The 16,662-nt window shown below is 40.5% G+C and overlaps 1 protein-coding gene across 5 annotated transcripts in view; it reads right to left on the reverse strand.

The window, feature by feature from the left end:
* Positions 1-16,662, reverse strand: part of cdc42bpab (CDC42 binding protein kinase alpha (DMPK-like) b) — a 76,453-nt gene that overhangs the window by 16,957 nt on the left and 42,834 nt on the right. For all 5 annotated transcript variants that reach the window (XM_075458746.1, XM_075458745.1, XM_075458744.1 and 2 more), the window contains exons 6-19: positions 11,690-11,783; positions 10,739-10,939; positions 10,502-10,640; positions 10,155-10,264; positions 9,557-9,636; positions 8,515-8,693; positions 8,067-8,189; positions 7,790-7,923; positions 6,718-6,839; positions 6,276-6,396; positions 5,704-5,814; positions 5,233-5,480; positions 3,152-3,257; positions 500-624 (exon numbers count right to left, since the gene is read on the reverse strand). In XM_075458746.1, the coding sequence (XP_075314861.1) occupies positions 500-624; positions 3,152-3,257; positions 5,233-5,480; positions 5,704-5,814; positions 6,276-6,396; positions 6,718-6,839; positions 7,790-7,923; positions 8,067-8,189; positions 8,515-8,693; positions 9,557-9,636; positions 10,155-10,264; positions 10,502-10,640; positions 10,739-10,939; positions 11,690-11,783 (1,893 nt within the window). The remainder of the gene's footprint in view (positions 1-499; positions 625-3,151; positions 3,258-5,232; positions 5,481-5,703; positions 5,815-6,275; positions 6,397-6,717; positions 6,840-7,789; positions 7,924-8,066; positions 8,190-8,514; positions 8,694-9,556; positions 9,637-10,154; positions 10,265-10,501; positions 10,641-10,738; positions 10,940-11,689; positions 11,784-16,662) is intronic.

A 16,662-nucleotide genomic window follows, 5' to 3' on the forward strand; every position in this document is an offset into this window, starting at 1 on the left:
TTACTAGATTCTTTTAAACATACATTCCCCATTCAACATTTGTATGTTCATGTTTGGAATGTGTTGTGACTGCAGTACTGAATGTGTGTTTCTGTGGCTGGATGGCTGTATCGTGTCTGTTTTCATGCGTGCGATTGGGTGTGTGTGTGTGTGTGTGTGTGTGTGTGTGCGTGCGTGCGTGCGTGGTATGTGTGCTATGTGAAGACTTCAGGCTTGTCCAACAGAGGGAGACCGAGCAGCTGGCGAGGTGTTAGCTGCTATGGGAAATGATCTGAGAAGAAGGGAGGGGTCAAGCAGCTCTGCGATCTTCAGAGGTATGCAAGACATGCTGCAGCTTTACCGTGAAGAGGAACCCAATACACCACCAGACACCGTGTGAGTGTGAGTGTGTGTCTGGTTGTGAGTGGAAAAGTATATGCCTCAGGCAGTACTTTGGGCCACTTGAGGAGGTTGCTGTGTGCACGTGTGTGTGTTCACTTTTGGTGCGTGTGGGTCTTACCACTGGATGATTTCTGTGATCTGGGCCTCCCAGTGGGCTACGCTCTCCTTTTTATCAGCCAGCTCCCTCATCTCATCCTCCAGCTGCCGGTTGGAGCAACTCATCTTCTCAAACATGCCGGTCAACTAAGGGAAGCAGGGACGCACAGAAAAAAAAACAGATCATATTTATAGATTTAAATTTTAAAAAAATGTGAAAACATAAAGCCGTCCGCAGAGGATTGACACCTGGTAATGGGAAAACTGGGCGGAGGTTGAGTTGCTGTGTGACTGTGAGAGTGCTCTGCCTTTAACTTGACAACTGGTTGACTATTGTATTGTATTGCATGTATTAATGAAGACAGATTTCAGTGTTCAGACACTTCAAACATAAGCAACCATAGAGCTACAAAGGAGGTGTGACACACACTAAAACAAACTGAAGGTGTGCGATTTATTTCTGACAGTTGTCTCGAATCCTTTAAAATCAGGAACTTGCCGAGACGTAATCATTGCAACACCATTACAGGTCTCAAACTGCCCCTTTGTTTGCTGAAATACCTCATTTGGAGAGCACATTTTTGTTGTTTTGCTTCTCGTCGGGACCGTGACGTGATGAGCAAGCCGAGACAATAATTCAACGTTGTTTTGCAACAAATGTTTGAGGGATCTGTGAGGACAGTCGGGCTGGTAAAAAGAATGTCAGTACTGTAGAAAAGGCCACCGAAATAAACACAAACATGGTGAAATAAGTGTTGCCTTCTTTAACATTACCATAAATCTTTGGACAAGAACTTTCCAAACAACATGTTTTTTGTACTGCAAGGCTTATTAATAGAAAAACGCCATGCCTCTTCAGCAACACTAAGCTTTGGGCAGGTTATCAAAATGTGACACAACACTCAGAATGTCTTTCATGCTTTCATGCCCGGACATATTGAGGGATTTGCATCAAGGTGAGGCAATGACCATCAAACACCAGGAAAGCTTAGGAAGTCATGGAGGTAAGACATGGCCACTTGAGATTTCCTTTCTTTTTTCTAATAATGGAGAGATCTAAATGCAAGAAGTCCAGAAGATTCCATCACTACCCTGCTGCCTCTTTAGCCAAGTTCAGGGCGGGTTACATCTCTTCTCCCCTGATTGGGGCGGGGCTCAGCCACACATGCATGCTATTCAGAACCGGGACTTTCACATAACATTGATGCAACACTTTCCACTGAGGTGTGTGGATGTTTTCACAGGTGTGGGTGTGTTTGTTTGTGCATTACAATGCAGCTGCTGTGAAACAAAGTAAATCAGGCCTCGTTTACCTGATTTATTGCCTATTATCCAGCTCACTTGAACACTGCTGTTCCCTTGTTCATTGAAATGGGGCCCAAACATAAACATTGTTCGCAAACAGAAACCGACAACTGGGGCTCGTTTCCTTCAAGTAAAATTTTTGTCAAGTATCAAACTTCAGGCCATATTAGACTCTATAATGAGAGCATAAAAAAGCCTTCAACATCATATTCCGACAGGTCTTTTTGTAGGCTGACTGACATTGCTTGCCCGTGATTAACGTGCTTTTTTCAAAGCAAGATTTGAGGTTCTACAGTTTTTAATTCATGTGCCGTTCAGAGAGATCTGCTGCTGCTCTGCAGGGCAGAGAGAAATGCAGGTACTCGGGCTCACAGCTGTTCTGACAACAAGTTCTAATGGTATAAAGTCACAGTTTCTCCAAACGGTTGCGGCAATTGTCGCAAGTTGCTTATTTTCAAATCATAAATGGATTCATAAAAAGATGCAGATAATGTCCCCTTGTTGCTGACAAATAGAGTGAAAACTGTCAGCTTTGCAGGAAAAAAAGATAAAGAAAAGTATGAACAGTATTTAGGATTTTATATCGGTATTTTCTAAAAAATAAAATACTGATGCTAATTAAAGAGTCTGTTTACCGTGGTCTCCTTTTTCATGTCTGGATTGTTCCATTTACAATTCAAAACTGACAATAGTGAAAACCGAAGGTCAAACTAAAGGTTTGCATCCTCATTTTTTTTTTTTTTTTTATAAAATACAAACAAAAAGGCATCAAGGTTGAAGATAGAGTGGTTTGATTGAGAAAAAAAAATATTTTCATACACACACAGATCTAATCCATCCTGGGGAAATATGAAATATCTGAACAATAACTACACTGACTTCTAGTGACATGGACATTTTTGTGCATTTCATCGAGACATTCTGCATTTTATCAGTCGCAGACTTTAAAAACAACACTCTCGCATTTTATTCCATATGTCAGAAGGCCTCCCACTTATTAAAAAACAGTTAAATTGGGGGCCTTTTTGAACTTCCAGGAGCCATTTCCAAAGTCAACAGAGCGGGATCCAGAGAGTCATTCCATCCGACTGTGCAGCAGGCTACGCGCTGTTTTCAAGGGGGATATTGAACAGTGATTTCTTTGGCACTGCTGGGAGAGAGGGGGTGGAGAGAGGAATGTGATGAAGGGGTTTGAGCCGTCCAAGCGGGGTTACCTGGGGTTACAGGACTGGGTTTTTGAGTGTGTGAGATAAACAGATCCCCAAAAAGCTGAGAAAGCAAGTCGGCAAAATGTGAAAACAAAAAACGTACACAGACTGACTGACTTCTTTCATTATGTAGATGCACACAAAATGAACAAATACTCTACCTTGTCCAATTCACTAGACAGCTTCTTATTTTCCTCAGTGAGCAGAACTCTTTCTCTCTCATACTTCTGCTTGTACTCGGTCTCAAACTCTTCCCGCTCGTTTTGGCTGGAGGAAATACACACGCACACACACACACACACACACACACACACACACACACAGAGATTGTTAAACTTCTGACAACGCATACACTAATAAAAATTTACTGATGCACATGCAATCCCGACTCCCGCCCTGGTGTTTTTAATCAAACGAGAAACCCAATCCTTACCAGGTAATATAAACAGAGTGGTTTTATCACAAAATATTATTCATAGAAACATGGCTAAGACAGCACTGAATGTTCTCTAGCTTCATAGTCAAACCTCAGAAAGTCTGGTCTATCCTGCTGTCTTTGTTCCTGTGTGAACCTTAGGCTTCACAAACCTAAATCAAAGACTCAGAACTAAGACCCAGTACTTATTATCAAGCCCAAACACATTAATGCAGTTAGAACCTGATACTGTGGTGGGTTTAAAGTGAATAAGAAAGCAGTGAGAATAATAAGTCAGTAATAGCAGGCAAGAAGGGGAGGCTACAGTGTACAAAAAAACAACAACAACTAAATTCTAAAGCTTCCTGCACACAAAGAAAAAAATAAATAATAATTAAAAAAAAAGATTTTTATTAAATTTTGATTAGACAAGTGGTTCTCAAAGTGGGTTCAGTGGTCATCAAGTCGCAAAGGGTCTGCAGCAGAACTTCAATTGAGTTTTAACACTCGGGACCCGATGGACACTTTTTAAAAGTTGCAGTGCTGCTTCAATTTAGAAATTCATCCAGTTTACAATATGCTCTGCACTTTTTTTTTTTTTTTTTTTACAGTCACCTGGCTTTTAACTTTATTTTAGCTTTGCAGTTCAGGAATGTGACCAACTGGGGTAAACTTGAGAAGGTTGTGCAGAGATATTAATCTCTGTAAATCACTGTGTCAACTTGGCTGGGAATCGCTTCAGAAAGAGTCTGTCTTTCCTTTAATTTTCCAACATGAGACGTGTTTGAAACAGCAGAGGGATCCTTTGTGCATAAGTAGAGAAATATTCTGAGATTAAAGCTGCCCCTGTTGTGCGCTTTGAAAGCTTTTCACACTTTCATTTTGATAAGCTGTGTGCCATTTTGGAGAACAGAAGCTAAAAGAAATTCAAAGCAATAAAATGGGTTAGTAAAATGGATATTAAAAAAAAAAAAGGGACAATTTGTCCATCAACATTTCATAAGGAAATATCTTTTGTGAAACTGCAGACACCATCTTTGGACTTAAACTCTTGTTCTTCATGTATATCTATGGTCATGTGAAAAAGAAAGTACACCCTCTTTAAATTCTAAGGTTTTACATGGAACAGGACAACGACCAAAACGGTAACTAAAAATAAAAAAAAATAAAAAAAAAATCAATTGAACCTTTCCAGGTCTAAATACAACTTCAGATGAATGACAACACATGACTCAACTAAAGGAAACTAAAATGCAGAAACGGAGTGTGAAAAACTAAGTCCACCCATACTGCTTACAGAGATATTAAGCGTGAAAGAAAAAAATTCTGTCTTTTGGTGTTCATCTAAGGTTGTATGTACCTAATTTCAAGACCAGCTTAGAACCAGATGACGATTATTTATGTATTTATAAGTAAAACCTTTAACATTTAAAAAAGAAAAAAAAGAAAAAGAAAAAGTGTACTTTCTTGGTCACATGACCGCATCTCATCTGGAATGCAAAATAATGGAACGACTGGAAAAAAAGTCATTTGTATAAGGAGACCATGTAAGTGAGGGACAAGACAAGTCTAAAATTCTGAAGGACAACTAGATTAACAATAAAGAAAAAATAGCACTTCACAGCAATTACTACATTTATAGAAGGGAGATTAAGCTATTCTTTAAGCAACTGTAATTACCTCGTGGAATCACCACTGTAAAAGGCAATCAAGAGAAAAAACTGTTTAGACGTTTAGAACATATCACATAGACAGCAATAGCAAAAACAAAACCAAAATCAGATAAGACCGAAGGAGCAGTTACAAGAAGTAAAGGACATGAAGTACCTCTCACGACGAGTCTTGTCCAGCTTGTCTTTGAGCATCAGGATCTCCTTCTGCAGGGTGAGGTGCTGGCTCTCAGCGTCTCTCAGCTCTTTGCGCAGGGCCTTCAGCTCAGTGCCATGCTGTGCCTCTCTGCGCGACAGCTCCTCCTCGTACAAGAGCGTTTTCTTCTCCATTTCTCCACGCAAGCGGCCCACCTCCTGGGTCTGGTCCGCAGAAGCCGGAGCAGCAGGGGAACCGACCTGCTTCAACTGGATGGTGGCGATGAGGAGAAAAGAGAGCTCGGTGAAACTTGTTGTCACGGATGAGGAGTAGAATAGTACGGAGTAGAATAAGAAAGCTACCAATAGCATTCTTTGTATCCCCACAGAACCCCCCCCCCCAAAAAAAAACACTGTCGGTCTCAACTTTTATAAATGCACAGAGACCCTGTTGAATACGAGTTTGTGTTCTAATGTGTGTTTGTGCACTCACTTTAAGCCCTTCCAGCTCCTCTTCCAACTGTCTGGTGTACTGCTCGTTACGCTCTCTCAGCTTCTTCTCTTTCTGGGACTCGGCTGCCTGCTCCTCCGCCTGCACTTCCATCTGATGACAGATAGACAAGCTCCAGTGACTGGATGCAAGCACATGTGCACAATTTCCCGCTTCAGGCACCCATATCAACATAACAGAAGAGTAGGGAACCTTTAATACATGTAAAATAACGCTATACTAAAGGCATATCTTAGAAAAAAAAGAGAACAATTTCAACATTCAAACTGTATATAAATACACCACTGATACAGACAGAAACAATTTTGCAAAATAAATTAAATCGGTTTAATTTTCTGACTTTATGCACAAAATACAAAAGGACACTTCTCCTAAAGGAGAAGGACCAAAGTCTTCCAATAAAGTCATTGCAACATTGTTTCCAATTAACTCTGTATCTCCAGTAATGAGATCTAGATGGAAAACACAGCCAAAGACGGTAGCTTAAATTGTGCACCAACCGGTGGATGGAGACAGAACAGGGTGTGCTATGAACCACAGGGAGTCTACTCTACCTCCTTCTTGGCCCTCTCAGCCTTTCGCACCTCAAGGCGGAGAGCCTCAACCTTCTGACTCTGGCTCTCCATCTCCTCCTCTTTGTCGCGCAGCTGGCGAGCGAGGCGCTGCTTTGCAGACCTGTGTGGACAGTTCAGAGGGACTGAGAATGTTGTACTGAAGTAAAAAAAACAAAAAAAAAAAACAACATGAAGCAGGGGAAACCTTTTATTGATGAATCGGAGGTAAATATCACACATTGTGAGGCCTTGAGCCAAGCTCATGCACAATTGGTGCATTATAAAACACATGGACAGACTAGTAGTTGAGGGTTGGTATTCATTAAGAAATTTTATAAAATGTCATGGTCAAAACACCAATACACCAACCAAGGCTTGACTGAAGTAAAATGGATAAACAGGGGTCTCGAATTTCAGAAATGGTGAAGAAGAGGGATTCTACCTGAGGTCTGTGAGTCTCTCGTTGAGCTCAGAAAACTCTTGCATGGCCAGTTTTCTCTGGCCGTGGGCTTCCTTCAGCTCCTTTGACTGAGACTTTAGCTTCTCACTGGTGTCCACAACATCCTGAACAGAACAGAACAGAACAGAGACGGAGAAAATAATCATTTCAGATCTCCTCTGACACATTTAAAAGTCCAGCTTCCGCATTTATAAATCCTCTAAAAATTCATCTGTGTGCCTCCATGTCTCATGCCTTTAAAATTGCACAGGATATGACTAACTCTTGTTCTTCGTGCTGTAAATTAATCTATGCATATGCTAATCAGCCTTCCCCTGTCTCTGCAAAGCAATGGCCAATTCTAATATTGGTTTAATTCAGCCATACAATTTAATCCAATATTTATCCAATATGTTATGACTGTATTCTCAAGAAAGCCAAAGACATCATACAAGGTAAGTAAGCACATGGAAGTATTATAATGGCATTGAATTCTGTTTCCATGCTTTCAACAATTCAGCATGCAAATTAGCTGTACAGCCTAAACCCTGAAAGTACTCAGAATTGGTTGGCACTGTCTGACCTTTCCTTTCTGAGACTTTGAGAGGTGCTCTGTAGTTTTAAAGCAGATATCCTCAGCCATGGCACTGATGGCTGACTTTCCTCGTATGTCTTATGGACTTATATTTGTATATGACGTTTTCCATTTCACCCCAAAAAAAAAAAAAAAAAAAAAAAAAAAAGCTTAGAAAAATTACAAACTACATGCAGGTTTCTGATGTTGTCAGCTTGAATGAACTTGTGTTGGACTAATCTCAGATGATTGTCCATCGAGTACCTTTAATATTCAGTTGAATCCCCATCACTCACGGGCACTTTTAAGATACTCAGAGTAATATTCATACATGTCCACGCTGTTTCTTAGTTTATGTCTGACTAAGTAAAAATGAGAAAACATTTTACAAAGGAAACTTGCTTTTTGCTTTTTTACTATAGCTAATATTTCCAGCACAAACTAATAAAACATAAAAGGAGAAAAAAATTCATCCACAGTTGGAAACGACAGTGGTTCTACCTTTTGTAGGTCGTCCCGCTCCTGCGCAAGGGCCCTCATCTGTTTCTCCAGATTCTTGATCTGTTTAGATGAATCCTCCAAGTCCCTCCGAGCAGACGTCACGTCCTCCAGCTGCTTCTCCAGCTGGCCCGAGTCTGACACGCACAATTATGCACACTAAGTTACAGATTTCTATGAAAATACTGACATGTGGGAGGAAATTTAAAAACAGGTGTGTTTTTACTTTCCTCCATTGTTAAATATCCAATATTTAAAAAAAAGAAAAGAGAATACTAACCGGCGATTTGCTTCTTGAGGATGTCGATCTCGCTCTTCAGGCTCCTGATCTCTACCTCCTTGTTAGTGCCGAGTGGCCCCTCACCTGTCGGGTGCTGCAGCGCCTGCACCGCCTGAGTCGACTCTGCAACGGTTAAATATTTGTGTTTTTCTTTGTGTTCTTCTTCTTCTTCTTTTTTTTTTTTTTTTAAAAACAATTCAAGCTCGAATGTGAGTCAAGGAAAACAAGGTTTATAAGTGTAAAAAATAATGTGCCTGTGATTATGTGTATGTTAGCAAATGCCATCTGTGCATGTATGTGAACCTTTCCTAAGTACCAAATATATCAATGTGTGCGTTTCGAGAAAACTAGACCGCAATAACTGTGTCAATGTCTCCTCTCTCAGCTTCAGTTTACGATGCGGTTGTGCACATTTACACAACCTGATGCGCCATTTCTTCAACCTAACCTTGCAGCTTGCGGCTCAGCTCTATTTTCTCCTGCTCCAGACGACGTATTCTCCTCTCATAGGCCTCGGTGGCCAGGCTGTCCTCTAGGCTGCGTTTGACATCCAGGTCCAGCTGGTCCTGCCCAGCTTTACCCGGCTGCACTGCGAGCTGTCGCAGGCAACCTCGATCAGATAGGGTACTACATGGGAAAGGCAAAGGGACAAAGTTAGGTGCAAAAGATAAAAATGTGGAAGGCATGAAATCAGTGAAAAAATGTAAAGCAGTAATAAATACAGATAAGACCGGTTTGGGATGATCATTCGTAGAGGTGGAAGAAAAAAAAAAAAAAAAAAAAAAGGGCAGAATGGTGTTAAACGTGAAAGAAAAGAGAAAAAGAAACCAAAAGGAAATGACAGAGAGAGAGCGGGATAGGGCAAACAGGAAAGAGAAGTGGACGAAAGAGATAAAGATGAGTTGAAAGATGAGAAGCTGTTGAGTCAAGAAGGAGGAGAAGAGAGGGAGATGGGAGTGCGAGACGGAGAGAAAGAGGGAGGCAAAGTGGCGAGGGAGGGAAGAAAGAAGAAAGAAAGAAAAAAGAAAACACCATTATCACTGAGCCTTGCAGAGATAAGGAAGAAACTGGTGGGTTTGTTGCTTTCTCACGAGCAGCACTACAGTGTGAGTATCTACAGCACATCATGAACATCACCTTATTAGGGAGGGAAGATAATTCAGTGCTTCTGCACTTTTTTAGATGGAGTGACAGGAACGCTGCACAGTGAGCTGTTAAAATGACTAATTCCAAATGAAGGCACAATTGGAAGGCTGCTATTGTTAACCTCTACTCTTAAACATCTTTACATTTTTACTTTTGAGAACTGGAAGATAACTGGCAGAAACTGCTGCCTCCATTTCATTCCAACCAGTTACAATCACAGACAAAATAATGCGAAGTGCGACGAAAGACTTTTGGAAATTGACACACAGCAAAAGCCCAAGTCTAAATTAGGCAGCGGGGCGGGGATGAGTCATCTATTTATTGGTTTCCTTGGTGACACATACCATTTACTTGTATAGGTGAAACCCACAAAGGGCAGGTGGTGGCCAGAGAAGGCAGTGTGAGAGGGAGGTGGCATAGTCTCCTGAAAAGGATTTAAAAATAAATAAATAAATAGACACAAAAAGGAAGTCCCATTTACAATGTAATAGAAACTGTTATTAAGGAAATCTAAACACAGCTGTAGTCAGACTCACCTAAAAGGCACGATATAAAAAAAAGACAATACTTTACAAAATACAACTTCTAAGTGTTTCTTTATTCATTCGGAAGATGAAAATATTGATTTGGGACTTGTCATTGAAGGCACCGCCCTCCCCCATTGCAAAAACAAACGTTGGTTGTAAATGTATCATATCATAAGCAATATATCATCACAACCAGTTAAGCACAGTACCAACATTAATAATCAGTACCAGCAGACTGTGGCTGAACTGCAGATGAGGAAAACGTAAGTCTTTAAGAATAAAATTGTCAATCAAGTGTTTTTCTATCAATTTTTGATGAGCTCTGTTTGCTGGGTAGTCTTGTAATATTTCTCAGGCCAAAAAAAATTTATATTAAGACATGAAAGCATGTAAGCCAGTTAAAAAAATCCATTACCGAGTTCTTTAGACAGTCATCATCCACATCAAAGTTGGAGGTATCCGTAGGACTGCTCACTTCTGGGATGTATGGGGCTTCACATAAACGAATGTTGTCCCAGTCAATACCTAAACACAGGTGGAATGCAAGTTGATACAATTAGCATACAAATAGTAATACTTTTTCTTTTTTCAATTACTTTTAGGGTCATGAAGACAAACATGACAAAAAAAAAAACACACACACACAGGAAAAAGATGGAGAAAAAACATTAAATATGTTTTTTGTTTAGATTGTTTTGGGTTACCAGAAACATCTTATCACAGAAGACACTGAAACATCTGTACAGATGAGATCATCTTTACCGGTGAAAAAGGGGTGTTGCTTGAAGTCCTCAATGCCGTTTTGGCCCAGTCTGTGCTCTCGACTGCAAATGAGCCGGCGAATCAGATCCTTCGCATCCTCTGACACGTCTGTTATCTGCTGTGGGAACTGGAATCGCTCCTGTGTAAAATATTCAACAGATAGCGGGGGTTTGAACGCGTGTTACAACGGATAAAAGCTGAGCAGTTCTCTTGCCGATATTGTTGCTGCAACCTCACCTTGTGGTTCATGATCTTCCCATAAGTTTCCACCAGGGATTCTGCATAGAATGGAGTCTCGCCATAGAGCATTTCATACATGCAGACGCCAAGTGACCACCAGTCGCACTCGGGTCCATACTTGCCTTTCCCATCTTCCATAGCCTGGAGGATCTCTGGGGAAATGTAATCTGGAGTTCCTACTGCCACTGAGGATTGGACCTAGCCGTGGAACAGAATAAAAGCCACAAATGATCCCCAAAAATCCACATAATTCACCATGTGGAACACTCTCAGACTCACACAAACAAGCAGAAAACTGTTAACTCAGCCTGCATTCTTACAGTAATAAGAGGGACAATGGTGAGAAACTGGCTGAAGTCTTTGAAACACCAAAGATAAATACCTCTATCAAGAACATATTTTTCAAACCTCTTTTACAGGTTGAATTCTCCTCATCTGCACTGTTTTTAGGGTTTATGTTTAATTCATTTGAAAGCCTTTTTGTGTAATTCAATGCTGAATCCTGAGTTATACATGAAGTTCCATTTCATGAAAATATATTCTTTTAACATCACTGTCCTAATTAAATGCCAAAAGTTTGACAGTTGAAGAGAAAAGCAGATGTTGGAATCTATCCATCATAAAGGCATCAAATTTCTTTTTCTGGAAGTTGCCTACATGTACATACAGATGAAACTCTAGTCATTTTTCCTGTATCAGTTTAGTCAATTTTTTTGACATGTCACATAACCCCATTTTTAACCTTTGAGACTTTCTTTGATCTGGCATTTCATCCTGTCGTTTTTCTTTTACGCAACATCAGGAGGCACAACCTGCAGGCACAGCCAAGCAGCTGAACCACACACTCCTCCTGGGAGACCCCCAGGGGTTGACAAAGGGGTTAGTAAAACTCTGGTATGTTTGCTTTGGACCAGAGGGAGCAACAGCAGCGGTGTGGTAAAAACTTACAGTCCCATCCTCCATGAGTTTGAGGCAGGAGCCGAAGTCAGCCAGGCGGATGTGGCCGTTCATATCCAGCAGAATGTTGTCAGGCTTAATGTCCCTGAAAGGAGAGGGAAGGAAAAAGATGAGGGGGGTGGACAAAGGGAGTCGAACTGAGCAACCGATTCCTGAAGAAGATGTAGAAACCGAGACATCCATCCAATTAAAACAACCTATGAGACATCTCATATTCCGGTGACCTCTAATCAGATATCATCAAATTAAGTTACATGACTTGGGGAAATTTGACTGCGTTCATTTGCTTGTGAACCTCGTGAATGCTAATTCAGATATATTTGTGATTAAATTAAGTGCAATTTCCTTTGGCCCATTTATCAGCAGCGTGACAACTCTAAACTGACCACAAGAAAGGAAAAACAAAGAAAATAGTTGGGCCTGTGTTGTGGGAATTTGCTGTACATAGTGTGTGTGTGTGTGTGTGTGTGTGTGTGTGTGTGTGTGTGTGTGTGTCTGTAGGGCACAGCTTGAAAACACAAACATGCAATCTGTTTGAGAAAATATGCAGCACACAAATATACTCCCACTCGCCAAAAAAAGACCTCGTGTCCTTAAGCAGACGTACTCCTTATTCTTTTTCACACAATATCTGATTGAATAGTGGAGGAAGGGGAGGGGGAGGAGGAGGACGGTGTTCCACATAACACATTCTTTTACAGATGTGCTCATGGTGGTCACTGGGGATCGTCTTCTCACCCTGCATCTGTTCTGCATTACTACTGCTGATGATGTGTTATATTACAGATAAACACCGTGGCTTGATTCTATTCAGCAGATTTAATTGTTACTTACAGCCAGAGTATTTTTTTGGTTTGTTTACTTTTTGGCTACTTTCTCTGCTTATAAAGATGCCTCCCCAATATAAGCAACTAAAGTTATCTTTACAGTGTCAAAATTAAATATTGACACAAAAATTATTAAAAAATAAGACAAGAAATAAACAATTTACACACAAAAAAATAGTTACAAAAGTGCATAACAGAAACCAAACAGTGTTTCAAATCTTTGCTAATTAAAAATCTTTTTTAAAAATCAGGTGTTTTTTGAACAATGAAAATGTTGATATTGATTCATTTTCAGAAATAATTTTATATACAATATAATTATTATATATAATAAGGGGCTGGAAGACGTAAAAACCACAAGCAGATCATCTTGTATATTCCTTTAATCTGGTAGTTATTTCATCGATTAACTTGTTTACTGCTTGGTCAGAAGATAATCAGTCAGCTGTCGCAGAGGAACAAGCCGCTCTTCAGTCAAAAGTGAATTAAAAGTGGCATTTTAGCTAGAACAAATTTTGAAACAAGTACTGAGTACAGTTATGTGCAAAAGTCTTTAGACACCCCTCGTTTCTTCATTTCTTCACGTAAAAAGTTGATTTTCCAAAATGATGGTGACATAAAATTCTAGCTTTCCACAACCTATGCATGAGGAATTTGTCTTCCAAGGAATGAGGAGCACAACAATCACAGGGGGTCACTGACAGGTGGCTTGCTTTGAACTACAGGTAATGTGTGTCGTTTTTAAATCCTAATTTATCGGATTAACGTTTGACAATCTCAGTTATCACTGGCTCGGACTGGTATGAAACAGAGACATAATTGCATTCCACCATTATGACTAAATATAGACTCTGTCCTTGTCTGACCATTCCAGTGATTCCCCTTGAGAGCAGACCTCTGTCAGGCTCTATGTCTGAGGTCTTCTTATCAGCACACCCAACTATAACACGCCTCAATGCACCTGGTATTGTAACATTTATTTAAAAAAATGAAAGAAAGAAAGAAAGAAAGAAAGAAAGAAAGAAAGAAAGAAAGAAAGAAAGAGAGAGAGAGAGAGAGAAAACCTTAAAGGGGAGTTTTAAAAAAAAAAAAAGCATACATGGGTACAATGTATACAGCTAAACCCAAATGTCACCAGATAAAGGGGATGCTGCCACACAAGCTTGGCTAAATCTCACATCCTGGATGTAACATGCCTCTAAACTGAGCCAGTGCTATTTCTGCGCAATGATGTGAGCACGGCTCGGCTTAAAATAATAAACCTGATGTTGAACACAATCACATACACCCAACACTTCCTGTTCCCAACTCATGTGCAGCAACAGCAAGTTCTTTTGCCTACCGATGTTGAACGCACTTATTGTAAGTCGCTTTGGTTAAAAGTGTCTGCAAAATGACCGTAATGTAACTAATACTGATACTAATGAGCTGAGGATCGGCATATGCAAAATAAAACAGTAACAACTCGTACCTTTGGGTTATTCAATGGTTGATTGTAAAAGTTAGAACTTTAGGAAGTAATAGGTTAAAGCTTCTAAAAGTTCAACACGCATCTTTAAAAAAATGTTTTTTTAATGATCAAAATGTGCCAAAGACATAAGACTATCGCCATGCTGTGTATTTTTATTTTTTTACGTTGTAGGAGTGAATACACAGAAATAGCCCGAAGACAGAAACATCAAAGGAGCTTTTAAAGCCAGAGGTCTCTTCAAAGCCACATGTGAAGCCCCTGTCAACCTCCAGTAGTGTTAATAGTCTCATCTCATGGGGATGGAGCAGGGGGAGGGCCAGCTATCGGTGCTCTTAGGAGATACCACTAAATCCCCAGCCTATAAAACCATGGATTAAAGGAATATGTGCACTCATGTGACTTGTAGAGACACGTTAATGTCAGGCTTCAAACATTTATATAAATTGACACTTTCACCAAAACAGCATTTGCATCATATGTTAGTAACAAGTTTTCTTTAAACCCTTGACTGCTCACAGATGAGGTCCAGATTGGACATCAATCCCCAAAGCCGATACTGAATTTTAGATGGAAACCACAAGTTTGGAGTAACTTTACACCGGCAGTCAGAAACGTACAAAAAAAAACCTGAAAGGAATTATACTGAACGGTCAGAATGTAAAGAGTGCACATTCTGCTCGTCTACAGATCTGTAATCTTACTTTGCAGGATTACTTTCATAGACTATAGTGCTTTAGAGTTTGAAAACCACATTGTTCTCTCACAATGTACTTTGCTGAATCATAATGACTTTGTGATTTTATGGCCAACTATATACAGGAACACGCTGACATTCTAACAACTAGGAACCTTGGTGTAACGTAAGGATCGAGTCAGAGAAGACGAATCTGGGCAAGATCACGAGAAGAATGTACAAACATTGCCTTATAAATCTAAAGTGCAACAACCAGAATGTTTTGAGTCTTTTTTTTTTTTTTTTTTTTTTTTTTGCTTTATGGAAACAACATCAGTGGCTGAATCCTGGACTCCAGCAATCAAAGTCCGTTGGACAAAAAGCTTAAAATAAGTAACTAAATAAATCACAGAGGAGTAAACCATCATCAACTATTCAAACTTTTACAACATCATTGTGTAGGTTTAACGTTAGTATTTGTCGCTCTAGTAGTGTCTCCTCACTAATGTGGATATCCTGTACACTGACAGGCCCAAGCCCCATGCACACTGAATCTGGATCAGGTTGATGGGAAGTGCAGGCCTCACAAATCATGAATGACACCCGTAAGACTTGGACTAGACTGCCAGCACGTGGATCTGTGGCAGGGTGTGTGTATGTTCATGCACAGGTGCTTCCATTGCTGGAGGGCCTTAATCTGCTCCAGAGACTTCTGGTGTGCCAAAGAGCAAAGAGCATGTGCTGACCCTTGCCTTGCTGTATGTGTGTGGTGGGGGTAAAGGGATGGGGGATTCTGCTACTGATAAACCACTTAGTACTCAGCAAAGCCCCTGTCTGCTCATGTCACGGTCTTCCTCTTTTAAGCAACTATACATGACTACCACCCTCAAAAATCAGCTGCACTTTTTTTGCTCACTGAAGAATCTGTCATTCTGTCCAATTTGATGAACCTACTGATGGTTAAAACCAGACACAAACGCACCTAATCAAACAAAGAGAGGTTTACAGAGCAAGAACTGACTCACTTTTAGCCTTCCACTTCTGGACAAACCAAAACTGAAGGTAATGTCAGGCTAATGTTGGGCTAGGCAACTTAGCACATCTAACTGGGCTACTGTGTCACAGGGATCCTGCGGTCTTAAGGAGCATCGCAGAGACGGGAATAGAGGAAGGTAATCTCTACTAAGACCACAGCATCCATCTGTGAGGGCCATCTGGACGCCATCCCACAACAAACACACACACACACACACACACACACACACAACGTGAGACCAGCAGCGACGGTGGAAACTGCAAAGACGAGGCATGTCCACATGGCTCTAATGAAGCGTTGTTGGCTAATGGTTCAAAGACCTGCGGCCTGTGTGACAAACAGACACACAAACCCACCTCCCCCCACCTCAGGCTGAAGACCTCTGATATTTGGAGTAACCAATTCAGGGCAGCTGTGGCTCAACTGTTAGAGTGGTTGCTCTCCAACTGGAAGGTCGTGGTTTGATCCACAGTGCATCCATGTGTCCTTGGTAAGACACTGAACCCCACATTGACCCCACAGAGAAAAAGCACTACATACCCTATATAGAGTGCATATGTAAGAAGCGTTGTATGAGTGAACAACAAAACGCATGTAAAATGCTTTAGAGGATGTCGATAAAAATAGCTGTGGTTACACGGACAAATATTTTCTCAGTCTGATTGAAATCATTCTGTTTAGAGCATTTAGATTAAATGCATTGAACTTATCAAATAAGTTCAATGCATTTAATCAGATCTGCTTACCTGGGGAAAATAAAAACAGAGGGGAAATGTATTGCCAAAATTCCATTTCATCTATAGAAGGTGGCAAGAAATCAATATTTCCAACTCTGTTCTTCTTTCTAATTAATCAGCATATCCTTTTCCTGCGGTTGGTAAATAGGTGGCAAGTACAATTCCCAAGAATGCTCCATATCAGAGAGCAGCTTCTGATGGATTAGAGTCAAAGGCAAAT

This window comes from Odontesthes bonariensis, chromosome 24 (genome assembly GCF_027942865.1).
Source record: "Odontesthes bonariensis isolate fOdoBon6 chromosome 24, fOdoBon6.hap1, whole genome shotgun sequence".
Classification (NCBI taxonomy): domain Eukaryota; kingdom Metazoa; phylum Chordata; class Actinopteri; order Atheriniformes; family Atherinopsidae; genus Odontesthes; species Odontesthes bonariensis.